Raw genomic sequence first — 18,052 nt, 5'->3', positions numbered from 1 at the left:
CTGAGGAAGTCCGCTTCCCAGTTGTCCACTCCCGGAATGAACACTGCTGACAGTGCTATCACATGATCTTCCGCCCAGCGAAGAATCCTTGCAGATTCTGCCATTGCCCTCCTGCTTCTTGTGCCGCCCTGTCTGTTTACGTGGGCGACTGCCGTGATGTTGTCCGACTGGATCAACACCGGCTGACCCTGAAGCAGGGGTTTTGCCAGGCTTAGAGCATTGTAAATCGCTCTTAGCTCCAGTATATTTATGTGAAGAGACATCTCCAGGCTTGACCACACTCCCTGGAAGTTTCTTCCCTGTGTGACCGCTCCCCAGCCTCTCAGACTGGCATCCGTGGTCACCAGGACCCAGTCCTGTATGCCGAATCTGCGGCCCTCTAACAGATGAGCACTCTGCAACCACCACAGAAGAGACACCCTTGTCCGTGGAGACAAAGTTATCCGCTGATGCATCTGCAGATGCGATCCGGACCATTTGTCCAGCAGATCCCACTGAAAAGTTCGTGCGTGGAATCTGCCGAATGGAATCGCTTCGTAAGAAGCCACCATTTTTCCCAGGACTCTTGTGCATTGATGCACAGACACTTTTCCTGGTTTTAGGAGGTTCCTGACAAGTTCGGATAACTCCCTGGCTTTCTCCTCCGGAAGAAACACCTTTTTCTGAACCGTGTCCAGAATCATTCCCAGGAACAGCAGACGTGTCGTCGGGGTCAATTGAGATTTTGGAAAATTCAGAATCCACCCGTGCTGTTGCAGCACTACTTGGGTTAGTGCTACTACGTCCTCCAGCTGTTCTCTGGACCTTGCCCTTATCAGGAGATCGTCCAAGGGATAATTAATACGCCTTTTCTTCGTAGAAGAATCATCATTTCGGCCATTACCTTGGTAAAGACCCGAGGTGCCGTGGACAATCCAAACGGCAGCGTCTGAAACTGATAATGACAGTTTTGCACCACGAACCTGAGGTACCCTTGATGTGAAGGGCAAATTGGGACATGCAGGTAAGCATCCTTGATGTCCAGGGACACCATAAAGTCCCCTTCTTCCAGATTCGCTATCACTGCTCTGAGTGACTCCATCTTGAACTTGAATTTTTGTAAGTACAGGTTCAAAGATTTCAGATTTAGAATAGGTCTTACCGAGCCGTCCGGCTTCGGTACCACAAATAGTGTGGAATAATACCCCTTTCCCTGTTGTAGGAGGGGTACCTTGACTATCACCTGCTGAGAATACAGCTTGTGAATGGCTTCCAATACCGTCGCCCTGTCTGAGGGAGACGTTGGCAGAGCAGACTTTAGGAACCGGCGAGGGAGAGACTTCTCGAATTCCAACCTGTAACCCTGAGATACTACCTGCAGGATCCAGGGGTCCACCTGTGAGTGAGCCCACTGTGCGCTGAAATTCTTGAGTCGACCCCCCACCGCCCCTGAGTCCGCTTGTAAAGCCCCAACGTCATGCTGAGGGCTTTGCAGAAGCCGGGGAGGGCTTCTGCTCCTGGGAGGGAGCTGCTTGGTGCACTCTCTTACCCTTTCCTTTGCCTCGGGGCAGATATGACTGTCCTTTTGCCCGCTTGTTCTTATAGGAACGAAAGGACTGCGGCTGAAAAGACGGTGTCTTTTTCTGTTGGGAGGGGACCTGAGGTAAAAAGGTGGATTTCCCGGCTGTTGCCGTGGCCACCAAATCCGATAGACCGACCCCAAATAATTCCTCCCCTTTATACGGCAATACTTCCATATGCCGTTTGGAATCCGCATCACCTGACCACTGTCGCGTCCATAAACTTCTTCTGGCAGATATGGACATCGCACTTACTCTCGATGCCAGAGTGCAAATATCCCTCTGAGCATCTCGCATATAAAGAAAAGCATCCTTTAATTGCTCTATAGTCAATAAAATACTGTCCCTATCCAGGGTATCAATATTTTCAGTCAAGGAATCCGACCAAACCACCCCAACACTGCACATCCATGCTGAGGCGATGGCTGGTCGCAGTATAACACCAGTATGAGTGTATATACTTTTCAGGGTAGTTTTCAGCCTCCTATCAGCTGGATCCTTGAGGGCGGCCGTTTCAGGAGACGGTAACGCCACTTGTTTTGATAAGCGTGTGAGTGCCTTATCCACCCTAGGGGGTGTTTCCCAGCGCGCCCTAACCTCTGGCGGGAAAGGATATAATGCCAATAACTTCTTTGAAATTAGCAGTTTTCTATCGGGGTTAACCCACGCTTCATCACACACTTCATTCAATTCCTCTGATTCAGGAAAAACTACAGGTAGTTTTTTCAGACCCCACATAATACCCCTTTTTGTGGTACTTGCAGTATCAGAGATATGCAAAGCCTCCTTCATTGCCGTGATCATATAACGTGTGGCCCTACTGTAAAATACGTTTGTTTCTTCACCGTCGACACTAGATTCGGTGTCCGTGTCTGGGTCTGTGTCGACCGACTGAGGTAAAGGGCGTTTTACAGCCCCTGACGGTGTCTGAGACGCCTGGACAGGTACTAACTGGTTTGCCGGCCGTCTCATGTCGTCAACTGATTTTTGTAACGTGCTGACATTATCACGTAATTCCATAAACAAAGCCATCCATTCCGGTGTCGACTCCCTAGGGCAGGCATGTCCAAACTGCGGCCCTCCAGCTGTTGAGAAACTACTCATCCCAGCATGCCCTGACACAGCTTTAGCATTCCCTGACAGCAAAACTGTGTCTGGGCATGCTGGGATATGTAGTTTCACAACAGCTGGAGGGCCGCAGTTTGGACATGCCTGCCCTAGGGGGTGACATCACCATTACCGGCAATTGCTCCGCCTCCACACCAACATCGTCCTCATACATGTCGACACACACGTACCGACACACAGCAGACACAGGGAATGCTCTTATCGAAGACAGGACCCCACTAGCCCTTTGGGGAGACAGAGGGAGAGTTTGCCAGCACACACCCAAGCGCTATAAATACCACAACAACCACCTAGGTGGAAGGTGCACTCACGCCCAGAAATTAGTCTCTGAAGTCACTTGTAAATTCAGTATATTTTTATTCGGGTTCACTGTTGATGCCGTATTTCATCGACGTTTCGGTCCTTATGCGGACCTTTATCAAGATTGGCACTTAAATCACCTATACAATCAGAAACAGTTACAATTAATATGTATAAGAACCCAGATTTATTCAACACCAACACCACCAGTGCCTCCCAGGCCCTGAAGACTGTCACAAAAACCAGAAAACGTATTAAAAAGCTGTTTTTTTATATATGTAAAAAAGAGATACTTGGAAATAATCCACGTGTGATGAAAGAGACACCTCCACCGTTAGGACTATCTGTTTAGATAGGCAAATGATTACCTGGACGGCAAGCCAGATCACTCAGATGTGTGGAATGGCCTTCAAAGTTGGCAACATGCCTGATCACATAATGAAGTTAAAAAGCCTATAACGTAGGGGAAGCTGCAAGGCGTAGTCACCTATTAGATAAATAACAGAGTAACTACACCATAAGAAAATACACTAACAACGTCATTTTGGAAAAGATCATACCTAGTTACATGTAGAAATAGCTCATGGCAGCTTGTGGGCTCTGTACATGTGTCAGACACTCAGTCTGTAAGGAGGCACAACAGGAAAAAATAATCACCAACCGTAATCATGTGTCAGAAGGGAGCTGCAGGAGAACCATACTCACTGCTCAAGTGTCCAGAGCCAAATGGAAGCTGCATAAAGTTCAGCCTCAGCTGAGCACTATTTAAGGATCAACCACAGGAAGTGCCAATTAGGGAGATTAGTATAAACCCAGTCTCTCATTAACTGATCACCTCTCAGATAACTAACTCAGACCAACTGGGAAAAACGTTACAGGGTTCACAGGACAGGCAGTGGCTATCGCTAACGCACGGCTACTTAAATGAGTGTATTTTAACGATTTAGAAGGGCAACTGCCGGAGACGCGTCTTTTGCGTTCCACCGACCGGAACACCATGCGTTCCATTCCGCGGAAGTGGCGCTGGCCGGAAGTCTCTGCGTTCCACTCGCGGAAAGAACCGTAATTAGGCTTATCCACTGGCTAATGTTTAAAGGAGGTGTACAACCTAGAGGGGGGTGTTCTCAGAGAATGAACACTCCCCCAGGTGGAATCATCAATGTACAGGTTCACTCATAGCTCACAGGGACTCGGAGGTATACCGGAGGTCTCCTCACGTATAATCCTGGATTAACCTATGTGTAGCCTGTCAATCACCACAGAAGAAAAAGAGTGCAAATGTAAATAATGATCCATAATATGAAATGTCAAAAATGTCAAAAATGACATAAGAGGGCACCAGATCAAATGACCACAACTCACCCTACGCATACAAACTAACATATATCTGATCAACAAAGGCAAATTGAATACTGATGTGAGTGTAATATCTTTATAGTAATACATTGGTATAATGTAGTAAAAGATTTTAAATAATAAAAGGGAATAGTGGGTGGTGTGGTCATTGAAATTGGTGGACCCTCGTGACTAGTATAGGACCTGGGAAGGCTCCGGGAAACAACAGAAAAATATATATAAAAAACATAAGCAAGGACGTATAAATAACTGTCCTTACTTTCTTAATCTCTATACATAAAAAGAACATACAAAAATGAAAAAAATAAAACATAGAACATAGAACATATAAAACACAAATCGAAACCCAGCCTGTATGTGCTGATTGTATCACAGTGCCCTATGTCCCTGAAACATACAAAGTGTGTTCCAAGGTATCCAATCAACTATGGCAAAATAAAATTCTAAAGAAAAATATTAAGGGGGTTGGCCTCATTGAGGCCCTTTGGTGACACTGTATTGAGTTTGTGTATCCAAAAGCTTTCCTTCTGTTTAAGTAACAAGGTGCGATCGCCTCCACTAACAGGTGGCGGCACCCAGTCAATCAGCTGACACTTCAGGGCAGATACTTGATGTCTAACTGACAAAAAGTGCCGTGCTACCGGTTTGTCAGAAAAGCCCACATTGAGGGCCGTGTGTATGGATGACCGATGGTTTGCCATCCTGTCGCGAAAGGGACGCGCGGTTAGTCCGACATAACATAACCCACATGGGCACTTCAGAAGGTAGACGACGTGATCCAGTCGACAGTGGAGATGATATCTGATGAAGATTTTTTTCCCTGTGTGTGGGTGATACAAAAAAGGACCAGTGATCATAGATCTGCACGTTGTGCACCCCCCGCAGGAAAAACTGCCAGGTTTGGCTTGCATAAGCTGGATTTGAGATGTGTTCTGTTCAGGGAAAATCGTGGGTCTCATTAGTAATTGCTTTAGGTTGGCCCCTCGTTTGTATGCAACCATAGGAGCAGGTGTTTTAAGAAAAGGCAAACTGTTGTCGGTGGCTATTATTGGCCAATGTTTCCGTAGGGCCTTTCTGGTTGCACTTGTGGAACCATCATACTGAGTGGAACAAATCATCCGATTGTTACGAATGGGGTTTTTAACCTGTTGTCCATGAAAAATGCTGTTCGCTTTATTGAGACAGCGAGTAAGTACACTGCTAGTGTACCCTCGCTCCAGAAAGCGAGAAGTGATCTCGTTACATTGTTGATCTTTGAGTGCTGCGTTGGAATTGATCCTCATGGCTCTGAGGTACTGGGATATGGGCAATCCTTCTTTGAGGGCTGGGGGATGATGGCTGCTAGCATGCAAGGTCAGATTGCGGTCAGTGGGTTTACGGTACAACGAGGTGTCCAGTCGGTCACCATTTCTGGTGATACTGACATCCAGGAAAGTGATGTTAGTGGCCGATACTGTGTATGTGAACTTGATAGGATTATCGGAAGCATTCAATTGGTTCACCATGTCAAGAAACTCAGACTCGGTGCCCTCCCACAGCAAGAAGACGTCATCAATGTACCGTTTAAAGAAGGCAATCTTGTGCCCATACCTAGGTAACAAGTACGTATGTTCATAGTGCGCCATGAACAGATTAGCGTAGGCGGGGGCCAAATTAGACCCCATCGCGGTTCCGGCGATTTGAAGAAAATAATCATTTTTATACATAAAGTGGTTGCACGTAAGAACCAATGAGGTCAGTTCCAACACAAACTCAGTGGGGTAATCTTTGCAGGGGCTGTTGGAAAGAAATTGACGTATAACATCCAAACCTAAGTGGTGTGGTATAACGGTATAAAGGGACCCCACATCCATAGTGGCCAAAAGAGTGCCTTCACTGAGATGGGTAACTGTCCGTAGATGTGTGAGGAAATCCCCAGTGTCCTTTAAATAGCTATCAGTTTTTAATACCAAAGGCTGTAGGATACTGTCAATAAAGACAGCAATTGGCTGTAACAGAGAGCCTTCCGCGGCAATAATGGGTCTGCCGGGAGGGTGAACTAATGTCTTATGAATTTTGGGCAGAGTGTATAGGATGGGACACCTGGGTGAATTGATGGTCAAATATTTTAATGTGTCTTCACTTATGTAGCCCTGCTCAAAACCTAACTTCAGAAATTGATCGATTTTAGATTTAATTTTAGGAACCGGATTGGTGGTTAATTTCTGATAGGTCATGTCATCTGCTAATTGTCGGTTGATCTCCATGTCATAGTCAGTCCAATCTTGGACGACTATTGCTCCTCCCTTATCCGCCGGGCGGATGACTATATGGGGAGAATCCTTTAAAGTTTTTAATGCTTTCCTCTCGGCTATGGACAGGTTATCAAACATCCTTTTGGGGGGTGAGCTCTCAGAGTCTCTTTGGACTAACCGTAAATAGGTTTTGATGCTGGGATTGGAGGATGGAGGATCGAATGTCGATTTGGGTCTGAATTGAGGTATCTCTTTGTTAGTGGATTTGTTAGCAAAGAACTCCCGCAGACGGAGGGAGCGGCCAAATTTATACTGATCTATAGTTTGTTGGAATGAATTAATTCTGCATGTGGGGACGAAAGATAAACCTCGGGCAAGAAGTTTAGTTTCCGCTGGACTCAGTTCTACGCTAGATAGATTAAAGACATTGTCACCTACTGTCTCCTCCTCCCTCTTCTCTTGGTACCCCCCTCTCCTCGGGTGCGGTCTGTGCCGCTTCTGAGAACCCTGGAACGGGTAGAGGAGGCCTCTCCTCCTCGATCTAAAAAACGAGTGGAGTCGTTGTTCCCTTCGTAATAATCGGTGTCTGAGGTAGAGGCGGAGGAAACAAATTCATGGGCAAACGGTTGGGCCCTTCGCCTAGTGTATTGTCTATTCTGACGTTCACTAGTATTGTTTCCAAGTAACCAGCGGTATACAGTATGCGTTTGGTAGTCGTTAGTTACAGTGGACAATTTTTTTCGTTTGAAAGAAATTAGATCACGTTTATAAGTGTCCACCTGTGTCTGTAGACGTTCGATCCAATTTTGGGTTTTGTCATTCTGCAGCACGGTGGTGTGAGATTTGATGGTAATATCCACTTCAGTAGATAATTTCTTTAACTCAATGCCAACTTCCTCCACTACCAGGGTCATGAGGTCAAGCGAACATTTGTTCAATACTCCACACCACCGGCTGCAGAAGACAGGGTTGTTTCTACCCAATGTTGGAACGTATTTCCGGGAACCTTACATGTTTTGTTTGTCATGTTTAGTATGTTATTAATCTAATTGCTATACCTGTTTGAGTTTTCCAGTCTAAAGAGTGTTATGACTCAGAGCGGGGTATATTTGTTGGACGATGGCCTACTGGCCAAAGCTGAAACTGGTATAGTTTCATTTACGGATGAGGACACTGAAAAATTACTATTCGATAAATTAGAGTTTGAGGCCTTACCAGCCGAAACCCCTGTGGATTTGTTTTACAAAGTGCTTAAACACAGACAAAAAGAGGTTGATTTGACTTTACATGGTCAATTTTTGTCGGAATACCTCAGGAGAAAACAAATCCCCCGGGGTTTCCGTATCTCTAACGTTCCAACATTGGGTAGAAACAACCCTGTCTTCTGCAGCCGGTGGTGTGGAGTATTGAACAAATGTTCGCTTGACCTCATGACCCTGGTAGTGGAGGAAGTTGGCATTGAGTTAAAGAAATTATCTACTGAAGTGGATATTACCATCAAATCTCACACCACCGTGCTGCAGAATGACAAAACCCAAAATTGGATCGAACGTCTACAGACACAGGTGGACACTTATAAACGTGATCTAATTTCTTTCAAACGAAAAAAATTGTCCACTGTAACTAACGACTACCAAACGCATACTGTATACCGCTGGTTACTTGGAAACAATACTAGTGAACGTCAGAATAGACAATACACTAGGCGAAGGGCCCAACCGTTTGCCCATGAATTTGTTTCCTCCGCCTCTACCTCAGACACCGATTATTACGAAGGGAACAACGACTCCACTCGTTTTTTAGATCGAGGAGGAGAGGCCTCCTCTACCCGTTCCAGGGTTCTCAGAAGCGGCACAGACCGCACCCGAGGAGAGGGGGGTACCAAGAGAAGAGGGAGGAGGAGACAGTAGGTGACAATGTCTTTAATCTATCTAGCGTAGAACTGAGTCCAGCGGAAACTAAACTTCTTGCCCGAGGTTTATCTTTCGTCCCCACATGCAGAATTAATTCATTCCAACAAACTATAGATCAGTATAAATTTGGCCGCTCCCTCCGTCTGCGGGAGTTCTTTGCTAACAAATCCACTAACAAAGAGATACCTCAATTCAGACCCAAATCGACATTCGATCCTCCATCCTCCAATCCCAGCATCAAAACCTATTTACGGTTAGTCCAAAGAGACTCTGAGAGCTCACCCCCCAAAAGGATGTTTGATAACCTGTCCATAGCCGAGAGGAAAGCATTAAAAACTTTAAAGGATTCTCCCCATATAGTCATCCGCCCGGCGGATAAGGGAGGAGCAATAGTCGTCCAAGATTGGACTGACTATGACATGGAGATCAACCGACAATTAGCAGATGACATGACCTATCAGAAATTAACCACCAATCCGGTTCCTAAAATTAAATCTAAAATCGATCAATTTCTGAAGTTAGGTTTTGAGCAGGGCTACATAAGTGAAGACACATTAAAATATTTGACCATCAATTCACCCAGGTGTCCCATCCTATACACTCTGCCCAAAATTCATAAGACATTAGTTCACCCTCCCGGCAGACCCATTATTGCCGCGGAAGGCTCTCTGTTACAGCCAATTGCTGTCTTTATTGACAGTATCCTACAGCCTTTGGTATTAAAAACTGATAGCTATTTAAAGGACACTGGGGATTTCCTCACACATCTACGGACAGTTACCCATCTCAGTGAAGGCACTCTTTTGGCCACTATGGATGTGGGGTCCCTTTATACCGTTATACCACACCACTTAGGTTTGGATGTTATACGTCAATTTCTTTCCAACAGCCCCTGCAAAGATTACCCCACTGAGTTTGTGTTGGAACTGACCTCATTGGTTCTTACGTGCAACCACTTTATGTATAAAAATGATTATTTTCTTCAAATCGCCGGAACCGCGATGGGGTCTAATTTGGCCCCCGCCTACGCTAATCTGTTCATGGCGCACTATGAACATACGTACTTGTTACCTAGGTATGGGCACAAGATTGCCTTCTTTAAACGGTACATTGATGACGTCTTCTTGCTGTGGGAGGGCACCGAGTCTGAGTTTCTTGACATGGTGAACCAATTGAATGCTTTCGATAATCCTATCAAGTTCACATACACAGTATCGGCCACTAACATCACTTTCCTGGATGTCAGTATCACCAGAAATGGTGACCGACTGGACACCTCGTTGTACCGTAAACCCACTGACCGCAATCTGACCTTGCATGCTAGCAGCCATCATCCCCCAGCCCTCAAAGAAGGATTGCCCATATCCCAGTACCTCAGAGCCATGAGGATCAATTCCAACGCAGCACTCAAAGATCAACAATGTAACGAGATCACTTCTCGCTTTCTGGAGCGAGGGTACACTAGCAGTGTACTTACTCGCTGTCTCAATAAAGCGAACAGCATTTTTCATGGACAACAGGTTAAAAACCCCATTCGTAACAATCGGATGATTTGTTCCACTCAGTATGATGGTTCCACAAGTGCAACCAGAAAGGCCCTACGGAAACATTGGCCAATAATAGCCACCGACAACAGTTTGCCTTTTCTTAAAACACCTGCTCCTATGGTTGCATACAAACGAGGGGCCAACCTAAAGCAATTACTAATGAGACCCACGATTTTCCCTGAACAGAACACATCTCAAATCCAGCTTATGCAAGCCAAACCTGGCAGTTTTTCCTGCGGGGGGTGCACAACGTGCAGATCTATGATCACTGGTCCTTTTTTGTATCACCCACACACAGGGAAAAAAATCTTCATCAGATATCATCTCCACTGTCGACTGGATCACGTCGTCTACCTTCTGAAGTGCCCATGTGGGTTATGTTATGTCGGACTAACCGCGCGTCCCTTTCGCGACAGGATGGCAAACCATCGGTCATCCATACACACGGCCCTCAATGTGGGCTTTTCTGACAAACCGGTAGCACGGCACTTTTTGTCAGTTAGACATCAAGTATCTGCCCTGAAGTGTCAGCTGATTGACTGGGTGCCGCCACCTGTTAGTGGAGGCGATCGCACCTTGTTACTTAAACAGAAGGAAAGCTTTTGGATACACAAACTCAATACAGTGTCACCAAAGGGCCTCAATGAGGCCAACCCCCTTAATATTTTTCTTTAGAATTTTATTTTGCCATAGTTGATTGGATACCTTGGAACACACTTTGTATGTTTCAGGGACATAGGGCACTGTGATACAATCAGCACATACAGGCTGGGTTTCGATTTGTGTTTTATATGTTCTATGTTCTATGTTTTATTTTTTTCATTTTTGTATGTTCTTTTTATGTATAGAGATTAAGAAAGTAAGGACAGTTATTTATACGTCCTTGCTTATGTTTTTTATATATATTTTTCTGTTGTTTCCCGGAGCCTTCCCAGGTCCTATACTAGTCACGAGGGTCCACCAATTTCAATGACCACACCACCCACTATTCCCTTTTATTATTTAAAATCTTTTACTACATTATACCAATGTATTACTATAAAGATATTACACTCACATCAGTATTCAATTTGCCTTTGTTGATCAGATATATGTTAGTTTGTATGCGTAGGGTGAGTTGTGGTCATTTGATCTGGTGCCCTCTTATGTCATTTTTGACATTTTTGACATTTCATATTATGGATCATTATTTACATTTGCACTCTTTTTCTTCTGTGGTGATTGACAGGCTACACATAGGTTAATCCAGGATTATACGTGAGGAGACCTCCGGTATACCTCCGAGTCCCTGTGAGCTATGAGTGAACCTGTACATTGATGATTCCACCTGGGGGAGTGTTCATTCTCTGAGAACACCCCCCTCTAGGTTGTACACCTCCTTTAAACATTAGCCAGTGGATAAGCCTAATTACGGTTCTTTCCGCGAGTGGAACGCAGAGACTTCCGGCCAGCGCCACTTCCGCGGAATGGAACGCATGGTGTTCCGGTCGGTGGAACGCAAAAGACGCGTCTCCGGCAGTTGCCCTTCTAAATCGTTAAAATACACTCATTTAAGTAGCCGTGCGTTAGCGATAGCCACTGCCTGTCCTGTGAACCCTGTAACGTTTTTCCCAGTTGGTCTGAGTTAGTTATCTGAGAGGTGATCAGTTAATGAGAGACTGGGTTTATACTAATCTCCCTAATTGGCACTTCCTGTGGTTGATCCTTAAATAGTGCTCAGCTGAGGCTGAACTTTATGCAGCTTCCATTTGGCTCTGGACACTTGAGCAGTGAGTATGGTTCTCCTGCAGCTCCCTTCTGACACATGATTACGGTTGGTGATTATTTTTTCCTGTTGTGCCTCCTTACAGACTGAGTGTCTGACACATGTACAGAGCCCACAAGCTGCCATGAGCTATTTCTACATGTAACTAGGTATGATCTTTTCCAAAATGACGTTGTTAGTGTATTTTCTTATGGTGTAGTTACTCTGTTATTTATCTAATAGGTGACTACGCCTTGCAGCTTCCCCTACGTTATAGGCTTTTTAACTTCATTATGTGATCAGGCATGTTGCCAACTTTGAAGGCCATTCCACACATCTGAGTGATCTGGCTTGCCGTCCAGGTAATCATTTGCCTATCTAAACAGATAGTCCTAACGGTGGAGGTGTCTCTTTCATCACACGTGGATTATTTCCAAGTATCTCTTTTTTACATATATAAAAAAACAGCTTTTTAATACGTTTTCTGGTTTTTGTGACAGTCTTCAGGGCCTGGGAGGCACTGGTGGTGTTGGTGTTGAATAAATCTGGGTTCTTATACATATTAATTGTAACTGTTTCTGATTGTATAGGTGATTTAAGTGCCAATCTTGATAAAGGTCCGCATAAGGACCGAAACGTCGATGAAATACGGCATCAACAGTGAACCCGAATAAAAATATACTGAATTTACAAGTGACTTCAGAGACTAATTTCTGGGCGTGAGTGCACCTTCCACCTAGGTGGTTGTTGTGGTATATTGGTGGCCTCTCAGGTCATTAGGAGCACCCGCCGTCGTTATTATTTTTGATGAGAGTGCAGGATCTTCCAAGACTACATTTGTTCAAGCGCTATAAATATATAGGAACAACCCTACAGAAGTGTTGTTTCCTTTATAGCAGCTTAATATATCAATATCGCCAAAAAAAGTGCCCCCCCTCTCTGTTTTTTTTTTACCCTGTTTCTGTAGTGCAGTGCAGGGGAGAGTCCTGGGAGCCTTCCTCGCAGCGGAGCTGTGCAGGAAAATGGCGCTGTGTGCTGAGGAGATAGGCCCCGCCCCCTATTTCGGCGGGCTCTTCTCCCGGTGTTTGTGAGACCTGGCAGGGGTTAAATACATCCATATAGCCCCAGGGGCTATATGTGATGTATTTTTAGCCAGAACAAGGTATTATCATTGCTGCCCAGGGCGCCCCCCCCCCAGCGCCCTGCACCCTCAGTGACCGCTGGTGTGAAGTGTGCCGACAACAATGGCGCACAGCTGCAGTGCTGTGCGCTACCTCATGAAGACTGAAAAGTCTTCTGCCGCCGGTTTCTGGACCTCTTCACTTTTCGGCATCTGCAAGGGGGTCGGCGGCGCGGCTCCGGGACCGGACTCCATGGCTGGGCCTGTGTTCGATCCCTCTGGAGCTAATGGTGTCCAGTAGCCTAAGAAGCCAATCCATCCTGCACGCAGGTGAGTTCACTTCTTCTCCCCTAAGTCCCTCGTTGCAGTGAGCCTGTTGCCAGCAGGACTCACTGAAAATAAAAAACCTAATAACTTTTTCTAAGCAGCTCTTTAGGAGAGCCACCTAGATTGCACCCTGCTCGGACGGGCACAAAAACCTAACTGAGGCTTGGAGGAGGGTCATAGGGGGAGGAGCCAGTGCACACCACCTAGTCCTAAAGCTTTTATTTTTGTGCCCTGTCTCCTGCGGAGCCGCTAATCCCCTTGGTCCTGACGGAGTCCCAGCATCCACTAGGACGTCAGAGAAAAGTATTTAATAAGAATATTTCATTCATTCAGATCTAGGATGTTATTTTAGTGTTCCCTTTATTTTTTTTGAGCAGTGTACTTACAATAAATCCCTGTATTAAAAACTCATCATTCACATTTGGACATATTGGTTTCTTTGGATCACATACCCTTGACAAACTAAACATTACGGTCCAGTCAGGTGACAATGAGTAACTGTGGGAAAGTAACTGTAAATAGTTGTTTGTCACACACCACCACTATACACAAACTTTTCCACATTCAGCTACATTGTCAGTCTTCTGTGTAGACTGGAGGCGATTAGTCTTCATGCTCTGCTATTATAATGCTTTTACTCAAATTTGTGCAAATAGTCAGATTGAAAGTGCCAGGTACAGAAGTGACAGCAGTGTGAAAATACTGTACTTGTGATACCAAAAGCACAAGACCTGGAACCACTCTAGTGAATGTATCAGTAATGCAAGGACAAACACTGGCGGCATGTTTGGAAGATTTACTAGGCTTTCTGGTGCAGTTATTTCATGGATTAGATTGTGGAGTTTCAGGTCTAAGATGTTGCGACATACAGCGAATGGGGTTATACAGCATCGACTCTTCTTCCCACTTTCACCCGAAAACACCAAAATCAAATCACTCCAATATCAAATGTAGCAACACTGTCCCCCTACCATTTCACTTTAACACCCCATGGACTGATGAAGAATACATGTACCTAACACTTGTGTGACAGACTGATGTCACATAAAATGCTGCATGATATGTCTAATTAAACATGTCTTTTGACCGGAAAGAACAATGCACCATTTACCATTCTATGTATGTGATATTTATCCTACATAGTATAGTATTCATCATGAATCATTACAGGACAAATTCAGATTTTAATGTTTTTATTGTACAAGAGATCAGACCACATTTACTTTAGTTCTTTGACCGACAGACCTGTGAAAGAAAAACAGGATTTAGACCTAGACCACAACAAATTGGGGTTCCAATGATGTACAGTTTATTCTTTTAAGTCTCCCGACAATGCTCACAAGCTATAATCAACTATAGGGTCTATGTATTAAGCCTTGGAAAGAGATACAGTACCAAACCACCAGCTCCTAAATGTCATTTTTCAAACAGCCTGTAGTATGGCAGTTAAAAGCGGATTAGCTGGAACATTAATCCCTCTCCATGTTTAGTAAATAGACCCTACCATTTCTTAAATGGTCCATGATAAAAAGGAAAAAAAAAAATGTTGATGTTTATGAAGACTATTAAATTATGTATGACATTGCACGTACCAAAAGCCTGTCTTAAAAAAAAAAAAAAAGTTTAGAAAACCAAACCTTTGTGTAATCTAGCATTCAGCACATTTGGTCAATTGAAATGGGGAACGTTAGTGGTGGAAAGCGGTTAATGAATAGAGCAGCCAATTAAGCAGTGGGGGAGTAAATAGGTGATCAGTTTGATGGAGAAAAAAAAAAGTAAAAAAAAAAAAAAAAAAAAGTCTTACAGAAAGGTTAAAGGAAGTTTGGAGGCTTAACCAGAACATAGGATATGGATGTCAAACACATAGGAGTGTATTTAATTGATGTTGGATCCTTTCCGACGGAAAGGACCCGACATTTCAGTATTCAATTAGTGGCCAAAATCTGACAAAAGTCAGATTGACATGATTGGAAATGGGGCTAAAACCGGTTGGATTTGGACACAAATCCGACAAAACACGTGGATCTGCAGCTAATCCGCCGATCCACGTGTTTTCCAACAAGTTGGATTTTCTGACTTGTCGGATACACGCCAGTTTGATTGAATAGCTAGATTCTGGATTTGACCTTAAATTGTTGGAAACCGATGCTTATCCGACAAGTCAGGAAATCAGACTTGAATTGAATACACCCTATAGCCTTCATAAACTTTCCTATCCAACTGCATCCCCACTGTAGAGTCCACACATACCCTCACCAATTTTCTTTCTTCACTTCCCCAACTTCCTTATCCCTGGCCAACATCGATGTGTTACTATCATACATCCCAACAAGAACCACTGCAATCTGGTGGACCACTACGTAACAGATAGCACCTACCCTTGCGTATCGATGCCTACTTCCCTACAAATTTGTAAGTTTGCAAGCAGGGCCTTCCTACCACTGTGTTATTACCCAGTTTTGTTTATTACTGTTTTCAATTGTTAAGCACAACAGAATTTGCTGTGCTATATAAGAAACTGTTAACACCACAGATGTTGGAAATGTCAGAATAAGCAATGAGCTAATTAAATGTTTAAGGAATTGCTAGGGTCATAAGATGACTGCAATAAGCAGAGAAGGGGGATGAAAGTCTAAAAACATTATGTACTACAAGCAGTGGGAACATTAAATGTGCTGTAATTGATCCAATGTCATTAGCCTATTTGTTGAAGGCCTGAAGCGAAGCGAGAAGCTCACCACATGAAAGAGCTGCAGAGGAGGCAGAACCTCATGCTGGTGGCAATTAAATCCACAATAAATAGCACCGGGGAGGGAGCTAGTCAATTCAGCGCAATGCTGTCCCCAACTAGAGGATTTCTTCTTGCACCCCTCCGAGGGTGAGAGCAGAAATCTGACAAAACCACATCCGCGATGCTATTTTGTGAGAGCACAGCACAGGCCGCATCACAGCAAGGCAGTTTAGTCAGAGAATACCTTGTTTAGTCCAGGAGTATGGGACTTCAACTTAGCATTGAACTGAATAGCTGCGGGAGCAGCCTCCCCGCGCTACTTAATCCACGCAGCATTTAAATTACCACAATGATTATTAGTCATTAGGCCGAGATAAACCTATAACCTCTGTTAGTACAAAGTGAGGTGTTTGGACTTCTAGTAGAGAGCAGCCTGTTCATGTGAGGTTGCAGAACACTAATTCTAAAGTGTCTATAGACCAGGCATTTTCAACCGGTGTGCCGTGACTGATTGTAAGGTGTGCCGCGGAGCTAGAACCGCTGCCGTACCTTCAAAACAAACTGAGCCCAGGCAGCAGCAGCACTGGGATCCTCTGGGAGGCACAGACTCAAGCGCGCATGGGCCGTGACTTATGCCATGGAGATGCAGCAGTGACATCATAGGTCACGCCCGCCGCATCATCGGTCATTACACAAGCCAAGCAGCCCGCCCGCATCCACACCTACCCTCCCTCCTGCCCGCCACGCTCCCGCATCCACACCTGCCCTGCCCGCCACCCTCCCGCATCTGCCGCCCACATGCAGGCACCCACAGCTGTCCGCCTGCTGCTCAGTGCTCACAGCACTGTATGCAACCCCCGCCATTGAGGGACAGACAAGGAAGAGGACAGATGACGGTAGGGGCTAATATTTGTGGGGAATAAAGTATGGGGGACCAATGTAACTTATGTGGGGGGCACTGTAACTTATTTGGGGAGGAATATATTGTATGTAGGGAGCAATGTAATTTATGTGGGGAGCAAAATGGTTTATGTAGGGTGCAATGTGATTGCTTTTTCTATGGGGAATAATGTAATCGTTTTTTTCTGTGGAGGCCTGTGTGTGGGCTTTTTGTTTTACTGTGGGGGGCCGTCTTTTTTTCCCCGTGGGGGACTGATGGTGTGCCTTGGCAATTTAAAAATATTGTTCGGTGTGCCACGAGTTAGAAAAGGTTGAAAATCACTGCTCTAGACTGTCTTTTCTGAAAAAGATAAAGTTAAGCAAAATGTTGGAAGGATCACTCACCAGGGGGAAGAGACTGTTTGAGCTTTTCTGCCTTCTCTTTGTCTGTGATGACTAAAGTGTACAGGTACTTGCTGCAGCGCACCTTGAACTTCACATTATCCTTGTTCTTCTTAATCTTGACAGCTACAGTAAAAAGATATGAATATATTCATGCACAAACATTAAAAGCTTTGACCAATATCTAAAGCCTAGACTGGACACTGAACATTAAATGCCATATAGGGTCTGCTAAATCAGACAGACACTCTTGCACATAACCAATTATAAAGCGCAACGGAATTTGCTGCGCTATACAAGAAACTGATAATTACCAAACACTAAATGATCACACACCAATTGACTCCGGCTACTCCACTGCAGTGAGAGAAAATGAGCTGAGCTGGAAGTGTTTTGTATTGCTCATATGTAGCACTCATTTTTGCAGACACTGGACTTGTGCTGAGATGTATGCAAGTAAAAGGTACTGTGCAGATGGGCAGAGCACAAGTGAAGACTGCAATTAAAGTTCTGTCACTTTCCATCAGTTTGGGACATTGTAGTATATAGCTTTTATCTTATTGTATCAAATACCTATTTCCATCAAGATTGTAAGCTTTCAAGAAGGGACCTTGACCCCGTTATGGGTTGGTCCCCTACTGAGGTATACAGATAAGTAGAGATTTATATAGAGTGTAAGCTTGCGAGCAGGGCCTTCCTGCCTCCAAGAGGGATATTCAATTAGCCCCAAAGAGACATCGGGTGCAAAAACCCACGATGTTACTTCGGGTTTTGCAGTCTGGCTAGTCGATTAGCTCATCTGTTAAAAAAGT

General features: G+C 44.7%; 1 protein-coding gene and 1 long non-coding RNA gene across 4 annotated transcripts in view; both read right to left on the bottom strand.

The window, feature by feature from the left end:
* Nucleotides 1–3,016: 3,016 nt before the first annotated feature.
* LOC135057996 (uncharacterized) lies at nt 3,017–3,611 on the bottom strand. The gene is made up of 3 exons (XR_010244518.1): nt 3,548–3,611; nt 3,356–3,474; nt 3,017–3,127 (listed from the first exon to the last, which is right to left on the bottom strand). It is a non-coding gene; the product is annotated as an uncharacterized LOC135057996 (long non-coding RNA).
* Nucleotides 3,612–14,404: 10,793 nt separating this feature from the next.
* RPL38 (ribosomal protein L38) overlaps nt 14,405–18,052 on the bottom strand; it is a 485,012-nt gene continuing 481,364 nt past the window's right edge. For all 3 annotated transcript variants that reach the window (XM_063961175.1, XM_063961176.1, XM_063961174.1), the window contains exons 4-5: nt 17,244–17,366; nt 14,405–14,473 (exon numbers count right to left, since the gene is read on the bottom strand). In XM_063961175.1, the coding sequence (XP_063817245.1) occupies nt 14,448–14,473; nt 17,244–17,366 (149 nt within the window). In that variant the 3' untranslated portion in view covers nt 14,405–14,447. The remainder of the gene's footprint in view (nt 14,474–17,243; nt 17,367–18,052) is intronic.

The sequence above is a fragment of the Pseudophryne corroboree genome, chromosome 3 (genome assembly GCF_028390025.1).
Source record: "Pseudophryne corroboree isolate aPseCor3 chromosome 3, aPseCor3.hap2, whole genome shotgun sequence".
In the NCBI taxonomy this organism is placed as follows: Eukaryota; Metazoa; Chordata; class Amphibia; order Anura; family Myobatrachidae; genus Pseudophryne; species Pseudophryne corroboree.
The sequence above is the reverse complement of the archived record's forward strand: the minus strand, read 5'-3'. Positions and strand labels throughout refer to the sequence as shown.